Source organism: Hemitrygon akajei, unplaced genomic scaffold (genome assembly GCF_048418815.1).
Source record: "Hemitrygon akajei unplaced genomic scaffold, sHemAka1.3 Scf000147, whole genome shotgun sequence".
NCBI classification, from domain to species: Eukaryota; Metazoa; Chordata; class Chondrichthyes; order Myliobatiformes; family Dasyatidae; genus Hemitrygon; species Hemitrygon akajei.
The window spans coordinates 598,499-626,325 of NW_027332033.1; the positions used below are offsets into that span (position 1 = coordinate 598,499).

At 46.4% G+C, this 27,827-nt stretch overlaps 2 protein-coding genes across 6 annotated transcripts in view; both read left to right on the plus strand.

The window, feature by feature from the left end:
• LOC140723924 (NACHT, LRR and PYD domains-containing protein 3-like) overlaps window positions 1-8,981 on the plus strand; it is a 37,956-nt gene extending 28,975 nt beyond the window's left edge. For all 5 annotated transcript variants that reach the window (XM_073038467.1, XM_073038465.1, XM_073038464.1 and 2 more), the window contains 4 exons: window positions 723-889; window positions 4,041-4,212; window positions 4,312-4,377; window positions 7,633-8,981. In XM_073038467.1, coding sequence (XP_072894568.1) covers window positions 723-889; window positions 4,041-4,212; window positions 4,312-4,377; window positions 7,633-8,981 — 1,754 coding nt within the window. The remainder of the gene's footprint in view (window positions 1-722; window positions 890-4,040; window positions 4,213-4,311; window positions 4,378-7,632) is intronic.
• A 37-nt stretch (window positions 8,982-9,018) lies between these two features.
• LOC140723925 (NLR family member X1-like) lies at window positions 9,019-19,496 on the plus strand. Its single transcript, XM_073038469.1, has 4 exons — window positions 9,019-9,392; window positions 18,157-18,243; window positions 18,399-18,566; window positions 18,731-19,496. Exons 1-4 carry the CDS (start codon window positions 9,019-9,021, stop codon window positions 18,816-18,818), a joined length of 717 nt encoding a protein of 238 aa, XP_072894570.1. The 3' UTR covers window positions 18,819-19,496.
• Window positions 19,497-27,827: the final 8,331 nt, after the last annotated feature.

Genomic DNA, 27,827 nt, shown 5'->3' on the forward strand with positions numbered 1-27,827 from the left:
TGACATACTGTGAGACCCCACACCCCCCTGACAGGGTCCTGACACACTGTGAGGCCCCACACCCCCCTGACAGGGTCCTGACATACTGTGAGACCCCACACACCCCTGACAGGGTCCAGACACACTGTGAGGCCCCACACACCCCTGACAGGGTCCTGACACACTGTGAGACCACACACACCCCTGAGAGGGTCGTGATACACTGTGAGCCGAAAAAATCTGTAGAATCGGGAATTCTAAGCATCAAACACAAAATGCTTGAGCAACTCAGCGGGCCAGATATCAGCTTTGGGAGTAAAGGATCAACATTTTTTGAAGGATCTCGGCCCGTAACCTAGACTGTATTACACATTTCCATAGTTGCTGCCTGAACTGTTGAAATCTTACAGCAGCTTATGTATGTCTCTACTCATGGTTGGATTTATAAAATTCAACGTATCAAATATTTCTTTACACCCTTAACTCTACGTGACACGACTTTGAATCAATTAAAATCCTTGGGGTCGTATCCAGGTTCCTCAGAGCACTACTCACTGCTCTGTCCTTCGCTGTGAAATTCCTTCTCTGATCTGCCCTTCCAAATTGTAACACATTAGTGTGTCTATTTCGGATTTTGTTCGGTCACCTGCTGCACAGAATCCCCGTCTTTAGGCTCCAGAGAGATATTTTCAGTCCAATAGGTGTTCGATAATGTCTTAAATTTTCCCCATGTTCCTTCACAGGTCCGAGCTCAGTGATCACAGAGCTCCTGGCAAGCCGGAATGATTTCCAGCTGCTGCAATTGACGGACTTCTACCGGGACAGGCTGGAGCAGGCGATGGAAGGAGGGGTGCACGGAGTGAGCCTGACGTTAACGGCCGAGAATCAGTTCAGCGGAGAGGAACATCGGGTGAGTGTGAGGGAGAATGGGTTTGAATTTTCACACATCACAGGACTGATGGGTGTCGAAACTCTGATTCATCGGGATATCAAAGCATAAAAGCAAATCACAAAAAAAGTATATATAATTCATAAAAATGTGAATCTCAAGCAATGATTGAAAGAGTTTAATGTTCAGAGCGAGGGGAGTAGGCAACAGTTCTATGATGTTGCAATCAAAGAGGTTAAATGGAAATACAGCCGGAATTTTTATTTCACGAAGCCTGTAGAGTGTGACGGCAGGATGTCAGTGAGAACTGGGGCATTATTAATGGACGCCACAGGAGCTTTAGTGTGTTCTGTTCTGGGTGAAGATGATATTGTTAGAATCTGTATTTGCAAGGCTTATTGAGAAAGAACGGATGAATGGGATACAAGGGGACGTTGATTTGTGGATCCAGAACTAGCTTGCCCACAGAAGGCAAAGAGTGGTATAGACGGGTCATCATATTCTGCATGGAGGTCTGTCACCAGTGGAGTGCCTCAGGGATATGTTCTGGGACCCTTACTGTTCGTGATTTTTATAAATGACCTTGCTGAGGAGGTGGAGGGATGGGTTAGAACGTTTGCTGATGACACAAAGGTTGGGGGTGTTGTGGATAATGTGGAGGGCTGTCAGAGGTTACAGCGGGACATTGAAAGATTGCAAAACTGGGCTGAGAAGTTGCAGATTGAGTTCAACCCAGATAAGTGTGAAGAGGTTCTGTCTGGTAGGTCAAATATGATGCCAGAATATAGTATTAATGGTAAGACACATGACAGTGTAGAGGATCGGCGGGATCTTTGGGTCCGAGACCACTGGACGCTCAAAGCAGCTGCGCAGGCTGATCCTGTGGTTAAGAAGGCGTATGGTGCATTGTCCTTCAATAATTGAATAATTGAATTTAGGAGCTGACAGGTAATGTCGCAACTATATAGGACCATTGTCAGACCCCACTTTGAGAACTGTGCTCATTTCTGGTCGACTCACTACAGGAAAGATGTGGAAACCATAGAAAGGGTGCAGAGGAGATTTACAAGGATGTTGCCTGGATTGTGGAGCATGCCTTATGAGAATAGGTTGAGAGAACTCGGTTTTTTCTCCTTAGAGAGACAGAGGATGAGAAATGGCCTGATAGAGCTGTATAAGATGATGAGAGGCATTGATCGTGTGGATAGTCAGAGGCTTTTTTCCCAGGGCTGAAATGGTTGCCACAAAAGGACACAGGTTTAATGAGCTGAGGGGTAAGTATAGAAGAGATGTCAGGAGTGTTTCTTACTCGGAGAGTGGTGAGTGCGTGGAATGGGCTGCCAGCAACGGTAGTGGAGGCGGATACGATAGGGTCTTTTAAGAGACTTTTAGATAGGTACATGCAGCTCAGTAATATAGAGGGCTATAGTTAGGGACATGTTTGGCACAACTTTGTGGGACGAAGGGCGTGTATTGTGCTGTAGGTTTTCCATGTTTCAATGCAAGAAGTGTGAATAGGGAAATACTGCCATGTTGTAATGTGTAATCATTGAATAAATCTCCTCTGGAAAAGGCAAAGGAAAGGCATCAGATGTCCACTGTCATGTTGGACACTGGCGGACTGAGAAGATGAATCACATCATCTTTTCCATATAACCTATAACAATTACAGCACGGAAACAGACCATCTCGGTCCTTCTAGTCCGTGCCGAACGCTTACTCTCACCTAGTCTCAGTGGCCCGCACTCATCCCATAACCCTCCATTCCTTTCCTGTCCATATATCTATCCAATTTTACTTTAAATGACAATATCGAACCTGCCTCCACCACTTCTACTGGAAGATCATTCCACACAGCTACCACTCTCAGAGTAAAGACATTCCCCCTCGTGTAACCCTTAAACTTTTTCCCCTTAACTCTCAAATCATGTCCTCTTGTTTGAATCTCCCCTACTCTCAATGGAAAAAGTCCATCCACATCAACTCGATCTATCCCCCTCATAATTTTAAATACCTCTATCAAGTCCCCCCTCAACCTTCTACGCTCCAAAGAATAAAGACCTAACTTGTTCAACCTTTCCCTGTAACTTATGTGCTGAAACCCACGTAATATTCCAGTAAATCTTTTCTGTACTCTCTCTATTTTTTAAACATCTTTCCTATAATTCAGTGACCAGAACTGTACACAATACTCCAAATTCGGCCTTACCAATGCCTTGTACAATTTTAACATTACATCCCAACTCCTATACTCAATGCTCTAATTTATAAAGGCCAGCATACCAAAAGCTTTCTTCACCACCCTATCCCCATGAGATTCCATCTTCAAGGAACTATGCACCATTATTCCTAGATCACTTTGTTCCACTGCATTCTTCAATGCCCTACCATTTAACATGTATGTCCAATTTGGATAATTCCTACCAAAATGTACCGCCTCACACTTATAAGCATTAAACTCCATCTGCCATCGTTCAGCCCACTCTTCTAACTGGCCTAAATTTCTCTGCAAGCTTTGCAAACCTACTTCATTATCCACAACGCCAACTACCTTAGTATCATCTGCATACTTACTAATCCAATTTACCACCCCATCATCCAAATCAGTAATGTATATGACAAACAACATTGGACCCAGTATAGATCCCTGCGGCACACCACTAGTCACTGGACTCCAACCTGACAAACAGTTATCCACCACTACTCTCTGGCATCACCCATCCAGCCACTGTTGAATCCATTTTACTACTTTAATATTAATACCTAAAGATTGATCCTTCCTAACTAACCTTCCGTTCAGTAGTTTCTGCAACTTCTCTGAGACTGTTCACGCTGTAATAAAAACCTTTCTGACTTCTTTCTTCATCTGTGATCAATATTTTCTGACCTGACGGTTTTACATCGTCAAATCCGGTGAGGAATTATTTATGGATTTGGAGCCATGTCAATGAAGCGGTCACAGACCAGCCAGGATCTCATTGACTGGTGGACCAGGTTCACGGTGAATGTCCCTCTGTGTGCTCTGCACTCAGAATGTACAGTCCATCTCCAGACAGGATCAGCATCCGTCCGGATGACTGCTCAGTGTGATCCCGTTACAGAGCACATCATTTACTTCTCATTCTCTGTGGAATCTGTCAGTCCCCAATATGTTCACTGTTACTCTTCACAGAAAATCTCTGATCTCGCTGATAAGGGAGAGTGGGCGGACAGTTCTAAACTCCTCCTGAGCCTGGTGATGGAGAAAGGCTCCCGCGCCCGGAGGGTGATGTGGGAAACCTTTTTGAAAATGCGGAATGATGCTCCAATGTTGGACAAAATACTGAAGGAATTACAGATATATGGTGAGATAATATCAGAGATTAATTTAAATTTTTATCGCAACACAGCACACTTTAAAATTTTACAAAAATGATTTCCTCAATTTGTTTAAATTCAAACAGGTTGTGATTCTTCCCATCGTCCAATTCCCGATCAACTTTTACTAAAGATTCTCAGTGAGCTGAAAGGTAAGTGAACATTCATTGAACATTGCAGAGTATAACAGAGGAATAAGCCATTAGGGAAATAATATTGTGCCGAAACAGCAATGAAATAAATCAAACAAACCTGAATTGCAGTCTCTCCTTCCTTCACCATGTCCACATGCCTCCATCTTCCTTACATCCATGTGCCTGTCCAAAAGTCCCTTAAAAGCTTCTAATAATTTGCCTCGACCACCTTACCAGGCAGTGCGTTCCAGGCAGCCACGACTCTCCGATGTAAAGAAAAACTACCACTCACATCCCCCTTAATCTAAACCCCGCTCACCTTCACTGCACGCCCTCTAGTAACAGATATTTCAAACCCAGGAGATTGATTCTCTCTGCCCACTCTATCGAAGTCTCATAATTTTGGATAGTTGTCAGAGCTCCCTCAATCTCTGATGATCGAGAGAGAACAATCCAAATTTATCCAGCCTCTCATGATAGGACATGCCCTCTGAACCAGGCAGCATCCTGGTAAACCTCTTCTGCTCCCTCTCTAAAGCCTCAACATCCCTCCGGTAGTGGGGCGATCGGAACGGTACGCAATGGCACAGATGAGGCTGAAGCAGAGTTCATCAAGTTGAAACTTGACCTCTGTTTCTACCAACGGTTGTAATTTGCGTCGGGCGGTTCAGTTGTTGAGCCACCAGGATCTGACCAGGTAAATATTGGAACTGAGACAGAGAACACAGTGAGACACAGGGAAACGTGTTTGCTAGAGGGAGAGTTTACAAAGGACATTTTGAGGAAAGAGTCAGAGAGCTGGCGAGTTTGAGGAAAGTGGTCACACCGCTCTGGGGCCTGCAACTACAGATCCCCACCGGAGTCAGTAGAGAAGGGGCGATCTGCAGAATGGAAAAGAACTTATTATTTCTTCACACCAAAGAGTCAAAACCTTCTCTTGCTAGCCACTGCCCCCTCCTGAACAGCCTCAACTATTTTCTCAACTACCCCAATTCCTGCAGATGATCTTTTCTTAGCTTGGGCATCCAGTGAAGTGTGAGACACCACACACCCCTGACCGGCTCCAAACACACTGTGAGATCTCCAACTCACTGAGAAGATCCTGACAGACAGTGAGACACCTCACGCCCCTGACAGGTGCCGGACACACTGTGAGACCACACACACCCCTGACAGGGTCCTGACACACTGTGAGACCAGACAGTCCTCCGGTAGTTTTCTGACACACTGTGACACCCCAGACACCCCTGACAGGGTCCTGACACGCTGTGAGGTCCCACACAGCCCTGACAGCATCCTGACACACTGTGAGACCCCATACACCCCTGACAGGTCCTGACACACTGTGAGACCCCACACACCCCTGACAGATTACTGACACACTGTGAGACCACGTACACACCTGGCAGTGTCCGGACACACTCTGAGACCCCGCAGACCCCTGGCAGGCTCCCGACAGACTTTGAGATGCCATACACACATGACAGGGTCCTGACACACAGTGAGACGTCACACACCCCTGGCAGTGTCCCGGCACACTTTCAGATCCCATGCACCCCTGCAGGGTCCTGATAGACTGTGAGACCCCATGCCACCCTGACAGCGTCCTGACACACTGTGAGACCCAATGGCACCCTGATAGCGTCCTAATACACAGTGAGACCCCACACACCCCTGACAGGGTCCTGACAATTTGTGAGACCCCACACACCCCGGACATGGTCCCGACACACTATCACATCCCACACTCCCCAGCATGGTCCTGACACACTGTGAGACCCGACACACCCTTGACAGGGTCCTGATGGACTATGAGATCTAACACACCCCTGGCAGATTCCTGACACTCTGTGAGACCCCACACGCCCCTGACAGGTTCCTGACACACTGTAAGACCGCACAGACCCCTGACAGCGTCCTGACACACTGTGGGACCGCAGAAATACTTACCAGGGTCCTCACAGGATGAGGGACCCCACACACTCCTGGCAGTGTCCTGACACACTGTGAGTGCACACACACCCCTGACAGGTTCCTGACACACTGTGTGACACCACACACCACTAACACCACGAGCCCCACCCAACCCTGAATGGGTCCTCACAGGATGAGAGTCCCCACAGAACCATGGCAGTGTCCTGACACACTGAAACCCTAAACATACCTGTCATGTTCCAGACACTCAGAGACCCCACACACCCCTGACAGGGTGTTGACACATTGTGAGACTCCACACACACATGACAGGGACCTGGCACACTGAGAGACCACACACACTTCTAAAAGGGTCCTGTCAAAAATTAAGACCCCACACATCCTCTGACAGTGTCCTGACACACAGTGAGTCCCGACATACCCCTGTTAGGCTGCTGACACACTGTAAGACCACACTCACTCTTGAAAGGGCCCTGATAGACTATGGAACCTAACACTCCCTTGGCAAGGCCTTGACACACAGTGAGACCCCACCCACCTCTCGTAGTGTCCGGACCCACTCTGAGACCCCGCAGACCCCTGGCAGGTTCGTAACCGACTATGAGATCCCATATGCTCCTGACAGTGTCCTGACACATTGTGAGAGGCCAGACAACCCTGCACGGTCCTCTCACACAGTGAGCCCCACACACACCCGGCAGGGTCCCGACACACTGTCAAACCCCAAATACCCCAGCATGGTCCTGACACACTGTGAGACCCCACAGACACCTATTCGGGTCCTGACACACTGTGAGGCCCCACACACCCCAGACAGGATTCAAAGACACTTTGAGATGCCTCACACACCAACCAGCCACCCACAGTGCACGTGCTGATACACAAAGTTACTTGTTTGTATTTTAAATCAGTGATGGTGGGTGGGAAGGGGAGCTGTGAATCCCCTACCTGTTCCTTTGACAGAATTCCCACTACCCGCTTCTCTATCTCCATACGCCACATCAACACTGGGGATGAAAAGTTTCTTCCAGATGAAAAAATGACAGTTGTGACAGTAGTGGGAGATTGTCCTGTACAGGACAGTCGGGGGTCAGTAAACTACCAGGGAAATACTGACCTTCACAGGACAATTAATGTGGGAATGTGATGATCTGGTGTTTATCTGGACCAGGCCTCTCTGTCCAGTCAGCGGTCTGTTAATTGAATTTACTTTACTGTACGAACATCCATTGATGAATCCAATCAATGCAATAGATTTGACCTAACTCTTGTGTACTTAAATACTGAATTCAACGTTGAGGCATCTAACAGTTTGTCCACTGTCTGTTCCCTTGGAAGATGTTCAACAGAAACACAAGGAGACTCTGCGGGCACAAACTGAAACACTGAGAGTGAACACGATACTGATGAGGGAGAAGGTGAAGGTTTTCCAGCTGGTTGATCGATACGCTGAGCTCACGGTCATTTCTACTGTTCGAGATCGGACACTGGTGGAACATGAGCTGCTGGCAAGAGGCAGAGACCACGAGGAGTGGAGACAGAAACATCTCCGTGGACACCTGGAAAAACTCCGGACGGATCATTTGTTCCAGAGCAGCTTTTCCCGAAGTAAATCCAAATCTGGGAGTTCGGCAGCAGTGGCCGGAGTCCCGGGGATCGGGAAAACAACAATGGTACAAAAGATTGTCTATGACTGGGCCACGGGGAAAATATACCAACAATTCCAGTTTGTCTTCAGTTTTAAATTCCGGGATTTAAACTCCATTAACTGCAGAATAAACCTGAGGGAACTGATTCTGGATCAGTATCCTTACTTTGGGAATTTCCTGAGAGAGGTCTGGAAGAACCCAGAGGGATTGTTGTTTATATTTGATGGTTTGGATGAATTCAGTGACAAAATTGATTTTTCTGACAGTCGGAGAGACACAGAACCCAAGCACCAGTGCCCAGATCCCGAGTCCACATGCACAGATCCTGAATTCAAGTGCAAGGTGTCTGACATTGTGTACAGTTTATTCCAGGGCAAGCTGGTCCCAGGGTGTTCAGTGCTGGTGACCACCCGCCCCACTGCATTACATTTATTGGAAAAGGCAGAGATCAGTGTCTGGGCTGAAATCCTGGGATTTGTTGGTGATGAACGGAAGGAATATTTCAATAGGCATTTTGAAGATCAGACGGTGGCAGCAGCTGTTTTCAAACTCGTGAAGGAGAACGAGATCCTGTACACCATGAGCTACAACCCCTCCTACTGCTGGATCCTCGCTCTGGCAATGGGTCCCTTCTTCACACAAAGAGTCAGGGACCCGCAGCGAATTCCCAAGACCATCACCCAACTGTACTCCTACTATATTTACAACATCCTGAAAAACCACGGCCGTGAGATTGAGAACCCCCGTGATGTGTTACTCAGGGTTGGACAGATGGCCTTCAGAGGAGTGTCCGAGAGGAAGATTGTGTTTACAGATGGAGATTTGATCAACTACAATCTGCATCCTTCCCAGTTCCTGTCCGGGTTCCTAATGGAGCTTTTGGAAAGAGAGGATTCTGCCCGGAGCGTGGTGTACACATTCCCACACCTCACCATCCAAGAGTTTGTAGCTGCAGTCGCACAATTCCTGAATCCACATCCCGGGGATATCCTGAAATTCCTCACAAAAGCCCCACAGCACGACAGATGGGCGATTTGAGGTATTTCTCCGTTTTGTTGCTGGTCTCTCCTCCCCAATGACAGCTCCGGGCCTGGAGAAGTTTCTGGGTACATTTCCTCATGAAATAACCTGCCGAGTGATTGACTGGGTGAAGGAGGAGGTTAAACGTCGGAGTGGAAACACAGAGAGTGAAGCTGGTAAAAGGAGCCTCCTGAACACATTGCACTACCTGTTTGAGTCTCAGAATCGTGGGCTGGCTCAGGCCGCACTGGAATCTGTGGAAAGACTTACATTCAGTGGAATGACACTGACCCCAATTGACTTTGCGGTCCTGTCTAATGTCATCGGACTCTGTGATACAATAAAACACCTCGACCTGCAGGGCTGCCACATTCAGTATGAAGGAATCCAGCGGCTGGGACCCGGGCTGCACAAGTGCCGGGAGCTGAGGTAACTTGATTTATCTCTCACTCTGAACTGTGAAACTGTCTCATTGTGTTGTTTCAATGTAAAAGAATTCCGATAAATTTGTAGTGAATCTGATTGTGAAGAATTGTGACAAATACCCACAGGGTCAGTCAGTAATTCCCCAAGGATGGGAGGGTTCTGTGGTTCCTTGTGAAGGGATGTTGGAGACTTCATCAGATCAGTGAACAACCTCCATTGGTTTAATGGTAGTAAATCACAGAAATGGCCGTGTTTCTCGCTGCCTGTGACACGTCCATTGACAATGTTCCTTCTCACTGTTACTGACACCCAGACCGACACTGACTGCAGCAGGTGGGTCAGAGATTCACACCTCCTTCCCGGTGAGGGACAAGAGACCGTCAGCAGACTGTCCCAGTGAGAAGGAAAGAAATACCATTGTGAGATTGCCCTCCCCGTGTGTGACTTTGCTCACTTCCAGATACGCAAAGAGCGAGGGCGCATCTCCTCTGGGCCTCTGTTCAGACCCAACACACACGTACAAAAAATTTCTGCATCCTCTCGTCTTGTAGGATTATCGTTTACCCTTGGAAACCTCCTGTGGGACCTCTCATCCCAATCCCCCTTCCATTCTTTGGAATCTCGCCGACATCCCCATTCCTCATGTGGGCTCTCTATTACTCTTTCCTCATCATCCTGTGGGATGTCTTTTCCACATAACCCCCCCTTCCTGTGAGATCTCTCTTCCCCATCTCCCTTCCTCCTGTGGGATCTCTTCCCCACCCCCCTTCCTGTGAGATCGCTCTTCCCCATCCCCCTTCCTCCTGTGAGATCTCTCTCCCCCATCGACTTCTTCCTGTCGGATCTCTCTTTGGCATGCCCCATTGTCCTGTGGAATTTCTCTTCCCCAACCGACTTTCTCCTGTGAGATTTTTCTTCCCAATCCCACATCCTCCTGTGGGATCTCTCTTCCCCATCCCTCCTCCTCCTGGCCGATCTCTCAACACCTTCCCCCTTCCTGCTGTGGGATCTCCCTTTCCCATCCCCTTCTTCCTGTGGGATCCCTTCGTCCTGTGGGTTCTCTCTTCCCCACCCCCCATTGTCCTGTGGACTTTCTCTTCCTCAACCCGCTTCCACCTGTGAGATTTCTCTTCCCCATCCCCCTTCCTTCTGTGGAATTTCTATTCCCCATCCCCTTCCTGCTGTGGGCTCTCTTCTCCCCATCAACTTCCTGCTGTTTGATCACTCTTCCTCATCCCCCTTCCTCATGTGGAATCACTCTTATCTATCCCCCTTCCTCCGCGGGATATCTCTTGCCCATTCAACTTCTTCCTCTGGGATCGCTCGTGTATCCGACCTCCTCATGTTGGCGCTGTCTTCCCCATCCCCCTTCCTCCTGTGGATCTTCTTTTCCCATGCCCCTCTTCCTGTCGGATCTCTCTTCCCCATGCTCTTTCCTCCTGTGGGGTCTCTCTCCCCCATCCCCCTTCCTCCTGTGGGATCTCTCTCCCCCATCCCCCTTCCTCCTGTGAGATCTCTCTCCCCGATCCCCCTTCCTCCTGTGGGATCTCTCTTCCCCAACCCCCTTCCTCCCTTGGGATCACTCGTCCATCCGACTTCCGCCTGTGGGATCTGTCTTCCCCATCCCCCTGCCTCCTGTGGGCCCTCTGTTCCCATGCCCCCTCTTCGTGTGGGATCGCTCTTTCCCATCTCCAGTCCTCCTGAGGTATTTCTCCTATTCATCCCCCATCCTCCTGTATGATCTCACTTCCCCATCCCTCCTCTTCCTGTCGGATCTCTCTTCCCCATGCTCCTTCCACCTGTGGGATTTATCTTCCAGACCCCCTTTCTTCCTGGTGGATTTCCCTTCCCCTTCCCCCTTCCTCCTGTGGGATCTCTCTTCCCTATCCCCCTTCCTCCTGTGGTATCTCTCTTCCCCATCCCTTTAGCTCGGGTGGGTCTTTTTCACTGTGTTCCTTTGACATTTCTGCATTTCAGTCAGGAACACTTTTCTCTCCATCGGGGATTGAGACAGAATATGTGGCGTTTACAGGGTCACACTGACAGACGAAATTACTGACATTCGGAGAATACTCTGGAGCTGGGCAGTGAGGGACATTGACAGTGATGGGAACTCCGATCAGTGATTTACTGAAGAGTTTAATATTTCCTGTGTTACGTACCCGTGACACGTGACAGTGGTACCCTTGTCACGTGACTGGGGTTGAAGTTATACTGGACATGAGGTAATGGTTTTGTGATGGTGGAGTGATGTCATTTTCCCGCCAGTAGAGGTCATGTGACAGGTTTTTTTTACAGGGTATAAAAGGAAGACCCACCCTGTCAGGTGGGGCAGTTCGTGGCGGAATTTGCCAAGATGACTTCATGTCCCTGCGTGATTTAATGTGATGACGCAGTTTAGTTAAAAATGAAGTTCTATATAATGCCTAAAGTTTAAAAGGTCATTGCTAACGGTTTCTTTGCCGTGGAGAGTGAAGAAAAGTTTGGAAGGTAGAAATCGAGGAGAACCGATTTTCGAAGGTGGAAATGTTCGACCTTGTTTGATCCTCATTCGGAAGGATTTCGTTGACTATTCTCGCTGTTAATCCCTGGGTTGACCAGAAAGGATTGAGAATAGTGTGGGAAGAAAGGTCAGTACCTTTAAGCCGTTATATTTTATAAAATTCTTCGTGGGAAAGTTCGACGCCGGGGAATCGAAGGACAACGACGTGGAAGAGAATTTAAATCGCCTTAAAAAGTCTCTCCTTTTAAAAGGACTGTGAGCTTTTGAACTTTCGGCATACCGTTTTAAAGAACTGTTTTTTTTTTTCAATACCGCTTTAAAGACTGTTTGGGACTGCAAAGCTATTAAGAACTGTTTGAGCAGCTGCCCAGCAGCTGAGTTCCGATTACTTTTGGGTTTGTTTACTTTTGAGGGGGTTTGTTTCAGTGTTTAATAAACATGTTATTTGTTGTTAAACCCTTGCCTAGCTCATCTATATTTATTGTTGCGTGAATACGTAACATTAATTATGGGGGCTGCGTCCGGAATTGAATCGTTTGAGTTTAAAATGTTTTTTGAATTTTGAATCGGTGTTTTGGTAACGGGGGGATTGCTCGGTTTTTTTTTGTTTGATTGGCTTGTGAGTGGTATTCGGCAACGATGAATATTGATGAGTTTCTGGATTCGCCTGACGCGGATTTGTTAGCGAAGGCGAAAAAAACTGAAGTATCTGAGATTGCTAAGAGATTGCAACTTAAAGGTATTTTGGCGACTACATCAAAAGCTGTAATACAGAGAAAGATCGCATCACATTTTGTGGCTTCGGGTGATTTTGATGAATCGACTTTAGAATCGTTTCCAATAAGTAATCTGGAGATGCAGTTGCAAATTGAACAAATGAGTTTGGAACAAAGTAAAGCAGAGTTGGAGCGTTATAAATTGGAATCTGACCAGAAAAAAAGAGAGTTTGAATCTGCAATGGAGAATTTAAGGTCTGAGAATCAGTCTTCTGATTCTAGAAAACCGTTTGTTGCTAGCCAAGAAATTAAATTGGTCCCGCCATTTAGTGAAACAGAAGTGGAAAGATATTTTCAACATTTTGAAACTATTGCTCGGATGTCAGAGTGGCCGAAAGATAAATGGTCAGTGTTGTTACAGAGTGTGATTAAAGGCAAGGCACAACAAGTTTATACAGCTTTAACTGCTGCGCAAGCATTAGATTATGATATTGTGAAAACAAATATCTCAAAGCATACGAATTGGTCCCAGAAGCGTATAGGGAAAGATTCAGGAGTTTGAAAAAGTCTGTGGAAAAGACTTATGTGGAATTTGCCTATGATAAAGCTATGTGTTTTGAGAGATGGGTTTCTTCTAAAAATGTAAATGGGGACTATGATACATTGAGAGAGCTGATTTTAATGGAGGAATTTAAAAGAAGCATTCATGTTGAAGTAAGGACCTACTTAAATGAAAGGGATACTGATAAATTGCAGGACTGTGCTAGATTAGCTGATGAGTATGTTTTAATCCATAAGAATAAATTTCCTCAGGGTAGAATTTTCAAGAGGAAAAATAATATGGAGACTCCAGGTAAATTAGAAATTAAATCAGAGGTTAATGAGAGAGGTAAGGAGGAAGGAAAACCTGTGAAGGAAAGACAGTTTGGTTTTATTTGTAACTATTGTAAGAAGCCTGGCCATGTAATAGCTAACTGTTTCAAATTGAAAAAGAAAGAGAAGGAAGCAGTTCCAGATGCTTGTGTGCAACATACTGAAGCACCTGTAAAGTTACAGGGTTTGGTAAACACAAATGAGGATTTGTTAGAGTCTGACAAAGTTAGAAAGGGATATGATCATTTTATAACTGAAGGGTTTGTATCCTTGAAAGAAGGATCTACTCTGGTGCCAATAAAAATTCTTAGGGATACTGGAGCTTCTCAATCACTGATGTTAGATAGTGTGTTGAAGTTTAATGAAGAGAGTGATACTGGTGAGGTAAATTACATAAGAGGTGTTGGAAGTGATTTTATGCCTGTACATTTACATGAAGTAAATTTAAAGTCAGGGTTAGTTACAGGATTTGTTAAAGTAGGACTACAGCATAGCTTACCTGTGAAGGGTATTTCTTTATTGTTAGGTAATGACTTGGCAGGTGGACAAGTTTTTCCTGAAGTGCATTTGACAATGGAATCAGAGGAACCAGAGGTGAATTCTAACACAGATTCTTCCTGTGTTGTGACTAGAGCTATGGCTAAAAAAATTGATGTGCAGAATGAGGTTGTTACTCATGACTGTTCAACTCAGGATTTGAGTTTTGAGGATGTGTCAGAAACTTTCTTACCTTCGTTGTTTGAACAAGGTTCTGGGAGTAAGTCTGACTATGAAGATTTATCTTTGTCTCGGAAGGAGATGATAACAGAGCAGAATAGAGATCCTGAGATTATAAAATTAAGGGAACAAGCTTTACTAGGTAGTGAAATTGAGAAGGTGTCAGTAGGATATTACTTGGAAAAAGGAGTGTTGATGAGGAAGTGGAGGTCGCCTACAATTCCTGCAAATGAGGAATGGAATGTTGTTTATCAGGTAGTTGTTCCTAAAGTTTATCGGAATGAGATTTTGACTTTAGCTCATAGTGTGCCTTTAGGTGGACATCAAGGGGTAAGGAAAACTGTGGACAAGATTTTAAAACATTTTTACTGGCCTGGTTTAAGAAAAGATGTGGCGATGTTTTGTAAGACGTGCCATACTTGTCAAATTGTGGGTAAACCAAATCAGGTTACACCAGTAGCTCCATTACAACCTATTCCAGCATTCGGTGAACCGTTTTCTAAAGTTATTATAGATTGTGTTGGTCCATTACCAAAGACAAAAACTGGTTATCAGTATTTGTTGACTATCATGTGTACTTCGTCTAGGTTTCCAGAGGCAGTACCACTTAGGAATATAAAAGCTAAAACTGTGACGAAGGCTCTTATAAAATTCTTTACTTATTTTGGATTGCCTAAGGAAATACAAACTGATCAAGGTAGTAATTTTATGTCTGGATTGTTTCAACAGATAGTTTATAAATTGGGAGCTAAGCAAATCACTTCGTCTGCATACCATCCAGAATCGCAAGGTGCCTTGGAGAGGTTTCATTCTACTCTCAAGAATATGATTAGGACATATTGTGTGGAAAATGAAAGTGACTGGGATGAGAGTATAAACTTACTTTTATTTGCAGTAAGGGAATCGGTACAGGAATCTTTAGGGTTTTAGTCCATTTGAACTTGTGTTTGGGCATAGAGTTAGAGGACCTTTAGTTTTATTGAAGGAACAGTGGATTAGTAAGGAAGTGCATACTAATTTGTTGGACTATGTTTTGAAATTTAAGGACAGGTTACATAAAGCTTGTAGTTTAGCCAAGGAAAATTTAAAGTTGGCTCAGGAGAAAATGAAAACTTGGTATGATAAGGAAGCTAGGATGAGGATGTTTGAGCCTGGAGATAAGGTGTTGGTTCTTTTCCCAGTGCAGACAAATCCTTTACAAGCTAGATTTCATGGACCTTATGAAATTGAGTCTAGAATCAATGATGTGGATTACGTAATAAAAACTCCAGATCGTAGAAGGTCAACACAACTTTGCCACATAAATATGATTAAACCATATTTTGAGAAACAATTTGATACTGTGACTGTTGTGGTTAGTGAGAATGAGTTTGATTTAACTGGGAACATGATAGATGATTCATCTGACTTTCATTCTAAATCTAACATTGTTTCTGTTAGGTTACCGAATTCGACCATTTTGGAAAATATGGATGAGAAATTAGCACATTTACAGCTAGAGCAGAAACAACAGATGAAGGAATTGATTTTTAAGTATAAGGATTTGTTTCCAGATGTTCCGAGAAGGACTACTATAGCTTCACATGATGTAGATGTTGGAGATGCCAAACCTATTAAACAACATCCATATAGGATGAACATGGAAAAATGTGAACTTGCTGAGAAAGAAATTGAATACATGTTAGAGAATGATATTATTAGACATTCTAACTCGAATTGGAGTTCGCCATGTGTTTTGCTGCCAAAACCTGATGGTAGTATTCGGTTTTGTACGGACTATAGGAAGGTGAATGCTGTAACGAAAACAGATGCATATCCAATTCCTAGAGTAGATGATTGTGTAGATAAAGTTGGGAAAGCAAAGTTCCTTACAAAGATTGATTTATTGAAAGGGTATTGGTGTGTTCCATTAACGGACAGAGGTAGAGAGATTTCTGCATTTGTAACTCCATCTGGGTTATATGAGTATAATGTTCTTCCATTTGGGATGAAGAATGCCCCAGGTACTTTCCAGAGGATGATTAATTCTGTGATTCAGGGATTGAAAGATACTGATGCTTATATTGATGATTTAGTGACAGGAAATGATACTTGGGAAGCACACATAATTGCGGTGGAGAAATTGTTTGAAAAGCTTTCAAAAGCTAACTTGACTATTAATTTAGCCAAGAGTGAATTTGGACATGCCACTGTGACTTACCTTGGTTATGTTGTAGGTCAAGGTAAGGTAGCTCCTGTTCAGGCAAAAGTTCAGGCAATTTTAGAGATTCCCACTCCGACGGGGGGAAAAAAACTCTCAGAAGATTTTTGGGAATGGTAGGATATTATCGAAAATTTTGTTAGAATTTTGCTAATGCTGCCCTTCCATTAACTAATCTTCTGCAGAAGAATGTGAAGTTTGTGTGGACAGTGTTTTGTCAGGAAGCATTTGAAAAATTGAAAACAATGATATGTCAACAACCTGTGCTTAAGGCACCTGAAATTGAAAAACCTTTTTCATTAGCTGTAGATGCTAGTGATGAAGCCTCGGGAGCAGTATTGATGCAAAGGAATGAGGGTGATGAGGTTGATCATCCAGTAGCTTACTTTTCTAAGAAATTTAATAAGCAACAAAGAAACTATTCAACAATAGAGAAAGAATTGTTATCTCTTGTTTTGGCTTTGGAATATTTTGAGGTATATGTTGGTACAACTCAAAAACCACTTATTGTTTACACTGATCATAATCCGTTAGTTTTTCTGAGTAAGATGAAAAACAAAAACAGAAGATTGTTAAATTGGAGTTTGATGTTACAAGAGTACAATATTGTGATAACTCATATTAAAGGTAAAGATAATGTGGTTGCTGATTGTCTATCTCGATGTTGAATGTACAATGTAATATTTTTTTATTTGGAGTGGGTTTTTTTGTTGTAACACTCCTACTGTATTGTATATTGTGTATGTTATATAATTTATACATTTGTTTTTCTTGTAAGTGATTGTTAAAATTTTTGTTCTTGTCAGACCAAAAATGTTTTTTTTGGAGGGAGGTGTTACGTACCCGTGACACGTGACAGTGGTACCCTTGTCACGTGACTGGGGTTGAAGTTATACTGGACATGAGGTAATGGTTTTGTGATGGTGGAGTGATGTCATTTTCCCGCCAGTAGAGGTCATGTGACAGGTTTTTTTTACAGGGTATAAAAGGAAGACCCACCCTGTCAGGTGGGGCAGTTCTTGCCAAGATGACTTCATGTCCCTGCGTGATTTAATGTGATGACGCAGTTTAGTTAAAAATGAAGTTCTATATAATGCCTAAAGTTTAAAAGGTCATTGCTAACGGTTTCTTTGCCGTGGAGAGTGAAGAAAAGTTTGGAAGGTAGAAATCGAGGAGAACCGATTTTCGAAGGTGGAAAAGTTCGACCTTGTTTGATCCTCATTCGGAAGGATTTCGTTGACTATTCTCGCTGTTAATCCCTGGGTTGACCAGAAAGGATTGAGAATAGTGTGGGAAGAAAGGTCAGTACCTTTAAGCCGTTATATTTTATAAAATTCTTCGTGGGAAATTTCGACGCCGGGGAATCGAAGGACAACGACGTGGAAGAGAATTTAAATCGCGTTAAAAAGTCTCTCCTTTTAAAAGGACTGTGAGCTTTTGAACTTTCGGCATACCGTTTTAAAGAACTGTTTTTTTTTTTCAATACCGCTTTAAAGACTGTTTGGGACTGCAAAGCTATTAAGAACTGTTTGAGCAGCTGCCCAGCAGCTGAGTTCCGATTACGTTTGGGTTTGTTTACTTTTGAGGGGGTTTGTTTCAGTGTTTAATAAACATGTTATTTGTTGTTAAACCCTTGCCTAGCTCATCTATATTTATTGTTGCCTGAATACGTAACACCTGAAATATCCGAGTGAGAGAAATTCCTCCAAACCCACGGTTTGAATCACTTTGTTCATCAATCTGTCTGTTTGTGTTTAGACTTGGGTGGAATGACCTGGGAGATTCAGGAGTGAAACCGGTGTCTGCGGCTCTGAAGAACCCGGAGTGTAAAATAGAGAAACTGGGGTAAGTACCAGATTGTAGGAGATTGTGTTTACAGTCACTGGGTGTCTGACACTGAACATTAATGTGATGAGTTATTGTGTTACCGATAAACACCAGGGATTTGTTCCGTCTCCTGTCTCTCTGTGTCCTTCACCCTCACTCGCTCTCATCTGCAGGCTGTGGAAAGTCGGTCTCACAGATTCTGGTGCGAAGGATCTCGTCTCCGCTCTCAGTACAAACACATCACTGACGGGGCTGGACCTGAGATCAAACTCGCTGACAGACCGATCTGGCCCCGCTCTCCGCCGCCTCATACTGACCCTCCCGAGTCTGGAGTGGATCGGGTGAGCGTTTGTGTTAATGTTCAATGTGATAAAATATCAGCGGATCCGCGGGTTTTCTGGTGATGTTTGTCTGTGAGTGTTGTTGAAACATTAACCCCAGTCCCCTGTTACTGACACTGTTGTGTAATCTGTTTATTTCATCTTTATTCTCCCATCTGTTTCAGGCTGGTGGGGAATCTGTTCAGTCGGACCGGGGAGAAGGAACTGAGATCTCTGCAGGAACCCAGACCCGGACTGACAGTGACCGTGTGAACATCTGAATGTGTGAACATCCCCGCCTACGGGATTGGGGCATCTTGGCCGATTCCCCGCCCTCCCCTTTAACTCCCGCCCTTATCTTTAATGGCTGCGCGCCGGGGGTGATTCCCAACGGTTTAAACGGTACCAGCTCAGGTCTCGCGCTGTCTGTCGCTCGGAGCTTGGAACGGTCCCGCAGTGACGTGTTTCCGCCTGTTGTCCGGCGGGGCAGGTTCCGGCGGATGTGCGTTTTCGAGACACCCACGTGGCACCCCGGAGAATTACCCAGACAAGAAGAGCTCGGGGGCCGGGGCTCAGTCTGGGACACCGGTATCCCGGGGTGGGATTATCCCGGGAGAGAATCCTTTTGCTCCCTTTGCTGAGGACGGTGCATTTGGCAGCCTGGCCGGTATAATGATGTTAAATTGACAAATCCCTCGGCAGTGCCCCTGGATCTGCATCGATTCCGGACCCGGCCCTGAAGTGTGATTTTATGATCATCGGTTCCCTGATGCAGAGTGACGGTGAGAAACGGGACTGATTATTCAACCGGTCACTCGTTGTCGCCGGTCAGTTAATTGTGTGTGACTGTGAGTGAGTCGGGAGCAGCTTATTTATTCCCGCACGTCAGCAGCTCACACATTGTTTAATTTACATTTGTCATGATGAAATCAATAAACCGCTGTAACTTCCTGTCTTGGTGCCGGACTCGAGTTTTATTTGAGGTTTCTGCTGCCCCCCGCACCCTGTGCCCTGCAACAGTGGGTCGGAGCTCCTCACACTGACACAGTAGCGTCTCAGCTCCAGGCTGAGGGAGGTCGGACTGGCAGAGTCTGGATGCCCAGGATCTCATCTCCACCCAACCCTTTTCTGGTTAACTGATCCCCGCTGACAGATAAAATTGACGATAATATCACACGTGAGACCACTGTGGTCCCGAGTACGAGACGGATGGGGGATGGAATACCGACGTTACACACGGAGTGAAGCTCCCTCCACCGTATACTCCACATTATACACTCCCAGGGTCAGACACAGAGTGAATCACCCTCCGCACTGTCACATCGCACACTCCCGGAGTCAGACACAGAGTGAATCTCCCTCCACACCGTCCCATCACACACTGCCGGGACCAGACACAGAGTGAATTTCCCTCTACACCGCCCCATCACACACTCCCGGCGTCAGACACAGAGTGAATCTCCCTCCACACGTTCCCATCAAACACTCCCGGGGTCAGACACAGAGTGAATTTCCCTCTACACCGTCCCATCACACATTCCCGGGGTCAGACACAGAGTGTATCTCCCTCCACACCGTCCAATCACACACTCCCCGGGTCAGACACAGAGTGAATCTCCCGCCACACTGTCACATCATACACTACCGGGTTCAGAAACAGAGTGAATCTCCCTCCACACCGTCCCATCACACACTGCCGGGACCAAACACAGAGTGAAGCTCCCTCCACCGTATGCCATTATACACTCCCGGGGTCAGACACAGAGAGAAGCTTCCTCCACACCGTCCCATCACCCACTCCCGGCGTCAGACACAGAGTGAATTTCCCTCCACACGGCCCCATCACACACTCCCGGGGTCAGACACAATGGATTTCCCTCCACGCTGTCCCATCACACAATCCCGGGGTCAGACACAAAGTGAATCACCCTCCACACCGTCCCATCACACACTCCCGTGGTCAGACACAGAGTGAATATCCCTCCACACCGACCCATCACACACTTGCAATGACAAACACACGAGACGGATGGGGGATGGAATACCGACGTTACGCACCGAGTGAAGCTCCCTCCACCGTATGCCATTATACACTCCCGGGGTCAGACACAGAGAGAAGCTTCCTCCACACCGTCCCATCACCCACTCCCGGGGTCAGACACAGAGTGAATCTCCCTCCACACGGTCCCATCACACACTCCCTGGGGCAGACACAGAGAGAAGCTTCCTCCACACCGTCCCATCACCCACTCCCGGGGTCAGACACAGAGTGAATTTCCCTCCATACGGTCCCATCACACACTTGCAATGCCAAACACACAGTGAAGCTCCGTCTGCACCATTCCATCACTCAATTAATCCCACCCTGCAAAATCTCATTTCAGGGAAGCAGGCACCATCAATTTGCGGGAGACTCCCGGAACTCCCGGGAGAGGTGGGATGTCTGCAATAGAGTAGCTCCTTAGCGGCCAGCCAGCTAGTTTAAATAGCGTTAGCTATGCTAATGAACGAATGACACCCGTTAAACTCACCTCAACAATGATTTAACTCCCCCCCCCCCCCATGGGCAATAGAAAACACAATGTTGCAGACAGTGCAGCGAGCAACATTGTCATTATTCCTGACCCCTATTAGGCAGGGGTAGACTTTAGTGTAGTCTGGGGTGAAGTACGTTTTATATTTTATTTTTTTGGAATACTCTGCCATGGCACTCTCTCCCTCTCTCTCTCTCTTTCTCCTCTTCTCTCTCTCTCTCTCTCTCTCTCTCTCTCTCTCTCTCTCTCTCTCTCTCTCTCTCTCTCTCTCTCTCTCTCTCTCTCTCTCCTCTCTCTCTCTCTCTCTCCTCTCTCTCTCTCTCTCTCTCTCTCTCTCTCTCTCTCTCTCTCTCTCTCTCTCTCTCTCTCTCTCCTCTCTCTCTCTCTCTCTCTCTCTCTCTCTCTCTCTCTCTCTCTCTCTCTCTCTCTCTCTCTCTCTCTCTCTCTCTCTCTCTCTCTCTCTCTCCTCCCCCCTGCCTCGGGATATTGTTATAATTTGCGGGCGTCAGGGAGCCGCTATCAATATGCTGGAGACTCCTGGAACTTCCGGGAGTGGTGGGATGTCCGACGCTTCACTGGGAATGGCCGCTGGGGAGGGAGTGGCGGCTTTGGTAGAAGTGAGCACAAGAGAGGGAGGGACGCGCTGATTTAAAATGGGCGAATCCTTGGTTAATGTGGCCGCCAGGGGTGGAGTGAGACACTGACTTACAATGGCCACTGTCACACACAGAATCTATGGCGAAGGATCATGCGGTGTCCATGGATACAATCCCGGGATCGAGTGTGTTATTAATTGTAATAACAGTATTTTAATTTGTGTTTTATAGAGTCTTGCGTATTGTATATATGTTCTAATTCTAATAATGTTATTGAATAAACTAATGCATATATCTCAGATATTCACACATACACATATACATGTGGGTTTTGGGGAGGAAGGGTGAGGGGTTTGGGAGGAAGAGGAGTGACGGGACGAGGAATGGATTGATGAGTCGGTGAGTGTGGCGAAGTCACTGACTCAATAGGGGCCGGAAAAGGGAGGGGTGAAAGCTCCTGTCACAAACTGGTGGCCGACATGGTTGAGGAGGAGTGAAAAGACAGGAAGGGAGCGGGTGTGATGGGATGGGGAGGGAGGGGCGTGATGGGATGGGGAGGGAGGGGAAGTGATGGGATGGGAAGGGTGCGGATGTCTTGGGACGGGAGGGAGTGGTCTGATTGGACAGGATGGGGAGGAACAGGATGAGGAGTGAGGGGAGTGACTTATTCAATAGTGTAGGAAGGATGGGTGGTGACATTTCTTTCGCAAGTAAGACGAGTTGCAAGAAAGTGGGGCGTGAACGGAAGAAATGGGAGCAAGGGGGCGGGACGCGGTCAGGACCGACGGGCCGGAGAGTTGAGTGTCGCAACGGAGGGAAAGGGGAGCGACTCATTCAAAGACGGAGGGAAGGGATGGGATAGGGGAGCGAAATTTTCCATTAGGAAATGTTCACCTTCCAGGATGTGGTGGATGGCGGGAGGAAGGGCAAGCGGTCAGAGATGGGAGGGTGTCAGGGCTGACGGGGTTAGTAGGGGAGTGACACTGGGTAACAGAGAGAGAGAGAAGGCGATGAGAAGATGCAAAAATTGGCATCACAGAATGGCAGCCAACCAGCATACGATGAAGAGCATCGAAGTGGTGGGGAGAGGAGAGCGAGGGGAAGGCGGGTAGGGGCTTGCGAGTGATTGGATGGGAAGGAGTGTGACAATGTGATGAGTGTGCGGGAGTGACACTTTGTGGTGGGGGGAAGTGGGAGGCAGGGTCTCACACTGTCACAAAATGGCTGTCGGCAGAAGGTTAAATGGAGAGTTGGGAGAGCGGGCACCAAGGAGAAGGAGAGGTGAGATGAAGAGTTGAGATTGAATAAACAGGGAGGGAAATGAGTGGAACGTGAGGAAAAGAGTTTGCCCCATTCTGTGATGCGGGGAGAGCGGTTGTCAATGGTAACCATCGGAAAATGGCCGCCAGCCAGGATAAGATGGGCCATGATAGAGGGGAGAGCAAGGGGGCAGAGCTCGGAGTCTTTCAGGAGTGACGGGAGCCGAGGATGGAAAAGGGTGACTCGTAACGTGGGAGCTGGAACTAGGGGCTTCCCACGGGGAGGAATGTGACTGGCACCGTTACCATCCTTCCCCCTTCCGTCTCCAAAATTCCGCCTTGATTTTTTCTTTCGGGCCGAGCCTCAGGTCGTTCGGCCCGAATCCTTCAGGCTGTCCCGTGGAGTAGGGGGACGTGTCACTGGGGCCCGTCAAAGGCAGGAGTGGGCGCCGGCTTGCCGGAGAAGATGGAGGCGAGGTCTGGCGGTGCGGGCTGGTTGGCGTGGATCACCACCACTTTCTGCAGGTTTGGGGAGAGGGAGGGGTCATATTGAGGAGGGGGGTGGGAGAAAGAGGTGAGAAGATGATTCCCATGCCCACACTCAGTCTCTCTCTCTCTCCCTCAGTCGCTTCTCTCCCTCCATGTCCCCTCTTCTCTCTCCATCTCTTCCCCCACCCCTCTCTCCTCACCTGTTTTTTCTTTTTCTGCCCCATCTCTCTGAGCTGTCTAGTCCATCAGCAATAACAGGAACGATTCTCTAATTCCCTATAAAGTATGAAATTATAAGTATTATCTCCGATAAATTCCCCCGAGGAAAAGGCAGTGATGTGCGAGTTTGCACTTGAACATCATTGTCAGACGAAAAATACAGATGTTGGCAATAAATTATTCCTTTTTTAGGGTAGCAGGCAATCTCATGTGCGGTACCGTACAGAATGGAACCCCATCTGTCATGATATAGACTGTATCGTTCATGTCGATTAAGTCGGGACGGGGGATGTATTTTTTCTGTTGTTCCCGGCGAGATGAAATTAGGTGATGTGAAGAATTATGAGGGCGGGTTTTATTTTTACTGGCGTTCCTGGCGATGTGGGGAATTATGAGAACAGAATACAAAAATATACTTTCTGGCATTCCTGGCGATGTGAAATTGGGCGATGTGGAGAATTATGAGGATGCCGGGATGATCCAGTGGCATTTAGTGAATCTCGATGTGTGCGAAAATTCATGGTAATTAAATAAATAAAGTGGATAAATGTAAAGCGAAGTGCTACCAAAATAGCGATTTGCATAACATATTGAAAACTTGTCGCATGCCAATTCTCAGGTCACCTGGAACACTGTTCACTATTCACGTGTAAATAGGGCAACCAGTCAGATTCAGAGATGGTCAGTTGATATTCTCAGTAAGTAACTTTTATCCCACTGTCAGAGTCATTGTTTCCTACTCCAACTTTGTCTGGACATTATGAGGCAAAAATTGTTGTATCGCGTGCAGCCTGTGCTCCTTGCTTAAGAAATACTGACTCGCAATAGAAGAATGTTCACCGTCTTGGCTTCTGACGTGGCTGTACTGTGATGGGGATTGGATTACGTGGACTGGACGCTCTGTCACGAAGCTGCTTCATTCAAACAATGACCTGTGCATTCATTCACACTGAGCAAGATGAATGATTTGCAAATGTTGCAGATAATCTCCATCTGAATTCACATGGTCGGCACAACATTGTGGGCCGAAGGGCCTGTAATGCGCTGATTTCTATGATTCTATGATTTGACAGTCTGGGCGCAGGGAATATGTCTCCTGTACTGTGCAGTCGAGGCCGAGGAGGCAAAATTTCAGAAGAATGAATGCACTGCTCACGACGGATATCAGATGAAATTCTTTAACGCTCGTGACTGGGGAATCAATGGAATCCGATAGCAGTGAAACTGAGGTTAACCGTAACTCAACCTTACGCTTGATGGATAGTGGAGGGCGATTAAGTTAGGTAGATAGATAGATAGATAGATAGATAGATAGATAGATAGATACTTTATTCATCCCCATGGGGAAATTCAACTTTTTTCCAATGTCCCATACACTTGTTGTAGCAAAACTAATTACATACAATACTTAACTCAGTAAAAAATATGATATGCATCTAAATCATTTTCTCAAAAAGCATTAATAATAGCTTTTGAAAAGTTCTTAAGTCCTGGCGGTTGAATTGTAAAGCCTAATGGCATTGGGGAGTATTGACCTCTTCATCCTGTCTGAGGAGCATTGCATCGATAGCAACCTGTCACTGAAACTGCTTCTCTGTCTCTGGATGGTGCTGTGTAGAGGATGTTCAGAGTTTTCCATAATTGACCGTAGCCTACTCAGCGCCCTTCGCTCAGCTACCGATGTTAAACTCTCCAGTACTTTGCCCACGACAGAGCCCGCAGTTGGTGTATTGCGAATCATATATTTTATGCCGTTCCGTTCTCTTTCTCCAGTGAATTTAGTGGCGACAGTCATCCTGTCCCGGGGAAAGTGCGGCCTCTCCTTCTGCACCACGCGGTACCTGGTTGGCATGGCAGCGGCGGATCTACTGGTCATTATCACTGAGGACGTATTGTATCAACTCAATTATCGTTATTTTACCTTTTGTTTCCTGAACGTCACCTCTGTGTGCACTGTTCCCCGTGTCCTGTCCCGCATTGCCGTGAACTGTTCCGTCTGGTTAACCGTCACTTTCACCTTCGATCGGTTTGTTGCCATTTGCTGTCAGAAACTGAAAACAAATTACTGCACGGAGAGAACGGCGGCCGTGGTTCTAGCGCCATCTAGCGGTCTGTTCTGTCTGAAAAACGGCCAACTCTGCTTCACTGACAGAGAGATCATTAACAATGTACCATGGTTCTGTTATCCGAAGCCAAATTATTTCACTAAACCGGCGTGGGTGGCTTATGACTGGTTCGACATCGTTTTGACTCCGTTCCTCCCATTTGGTGTAATTCTGCGGCACAATGCTCTGACAGTCAGACACATTTTAGTGGCCAGTCGGGTCCGTAGGGGGCTGAGGGGTCAGAGCAAGGGGGGAAACAGCAGTGACACAGAGATGGAGAGCCGGAAGAGGTCTGTGGATTTACTCTTCACCCTCTCCGGCAGCTTCATCCTCCTGTGGATGACGAATGTTGCAGAATTTATCTACTATCGCATCACCGGGATAGGGACACAGGGGAATGACTCGGAAATTATTCACGCCTATGCCGGATATTTGCTAAGGAATTTCAGCTGCTCCACGAACACATTCATTTACGCCGCCACTCAGTCCAGATTCCGAGAGCAGGTGAAAAGCGCGGTGAAATATCCGTTCATTTCAGTACTCCGGTTCATTAACAGAGCAACCCCCTAACGAAGCACAAACCTGCTCACAGTCAGCCCCGCTTTTCCCGACTTCTACCCTGTCTTCCCCCAGGTGGCGCAGCTGGCTGAATATCGACGGACCGTTAAGCTGCGATGTCCATACAGTAAGCGTTGTTACTCTCCTTCGATCGCACGTCTGGGAACGTGACGCTGAATATCCATCTCCCATCGGTGACGGAATTCTCATTCCCCAGGTCAATGAGTGGGGTGAATGACATCATCCTGCAATCACCGGAAACAGTGACCCTCCCCGAACACTGCCCTCTGTCGGAGACCCCGTCCTCTCAGTGACAATGGGAAGGTCCCACTTTCTCTTCAGTCCCCAGATACAGTGACTCTGCGCCCACAATTTTCAATTATTACCAAGCAAGGTTACAAACTACAGCGATTCACTAATGTCTATAATGTCTGGTGATGGTGGCCCTGACTCCGCCATTCCATCCTGTGCTGATCCAATACTTGCAGTCATTCCCACTCCCCTGCCTTCTTCCCATGCCTTTTGATGCCCTGGCTAATCAAGAACGTATCTAGCTCTGCCTTAAATACATCCAATGACATGACCCCCTAAGGCCGCTCGGAGCAACAAATTCCACAAATTTACCACCTTCTGACTAAAGCAATTCCTGCTCATCTCTGTTCTTAATGGATGTCATTCGAACCGGAATTCATGTCCTCTTGTCCTAGAATCCCCTACAATGTGAAATAACTTTGCCATATCTAATCTGATCAGGCCTTTTTAACATTTGGAATGTTTCTATGAGAACCCCCCCCCCCCCAATTCTCCTGAACTCCAGGGAATACAGCCCAAGAGCTGCCAGATGTTCCACATACAGTAACCCTTCCATTCCTGGAATCATTCTCGTGAATTTTCTTGAACCCTCTCCAATGTCAGTATATCATTTCGAAGATAAAGAGCACAGAACTGCACACAATAATCCGTGTGGCCTCACGAGCGCATTATAGAGCCTCAACACCACATCCCTGCGCTCTTTTACGCTGTACCTCCAGAAACGAATGCCAACATTCCAACCGACTGAACATGGAGGTTAAAATTTAGAGTATCCTGCACAACGACTCCCAAGTCGCTATTCATCTCTGCATGTTAAATTATCTCCCATTCAAAATAATAGACTGCCCGTTTATTTCTTTCCACCAAAGTGCATGACCATAAACTTTCCAACTTTGCATTTCATTTGCCACTTCTTTGCCCATTCTCCTAAACTAAGTCTCTCTGCAGACTCTCTGTTTCCTCAATACCACCCAGTCTTCCATCCATCTTTCTGTCACCAGCAAATCTAGCCACAAATCCATTCATCCCATAGTCCAAATCATTGACATACATCGTAATAATCCGGGGTCCCATCACCAACCCCTGTGGAACTCCACTGGTAACCGGAAGCCAGTTTAATAGGATCCCTTTATTCCCACTGCCTGTTCTTTGCCGCTCAGCCAATGCTCCACACATGCCAGTAACTTCCCTCTAATTCCATGGGCTCTTA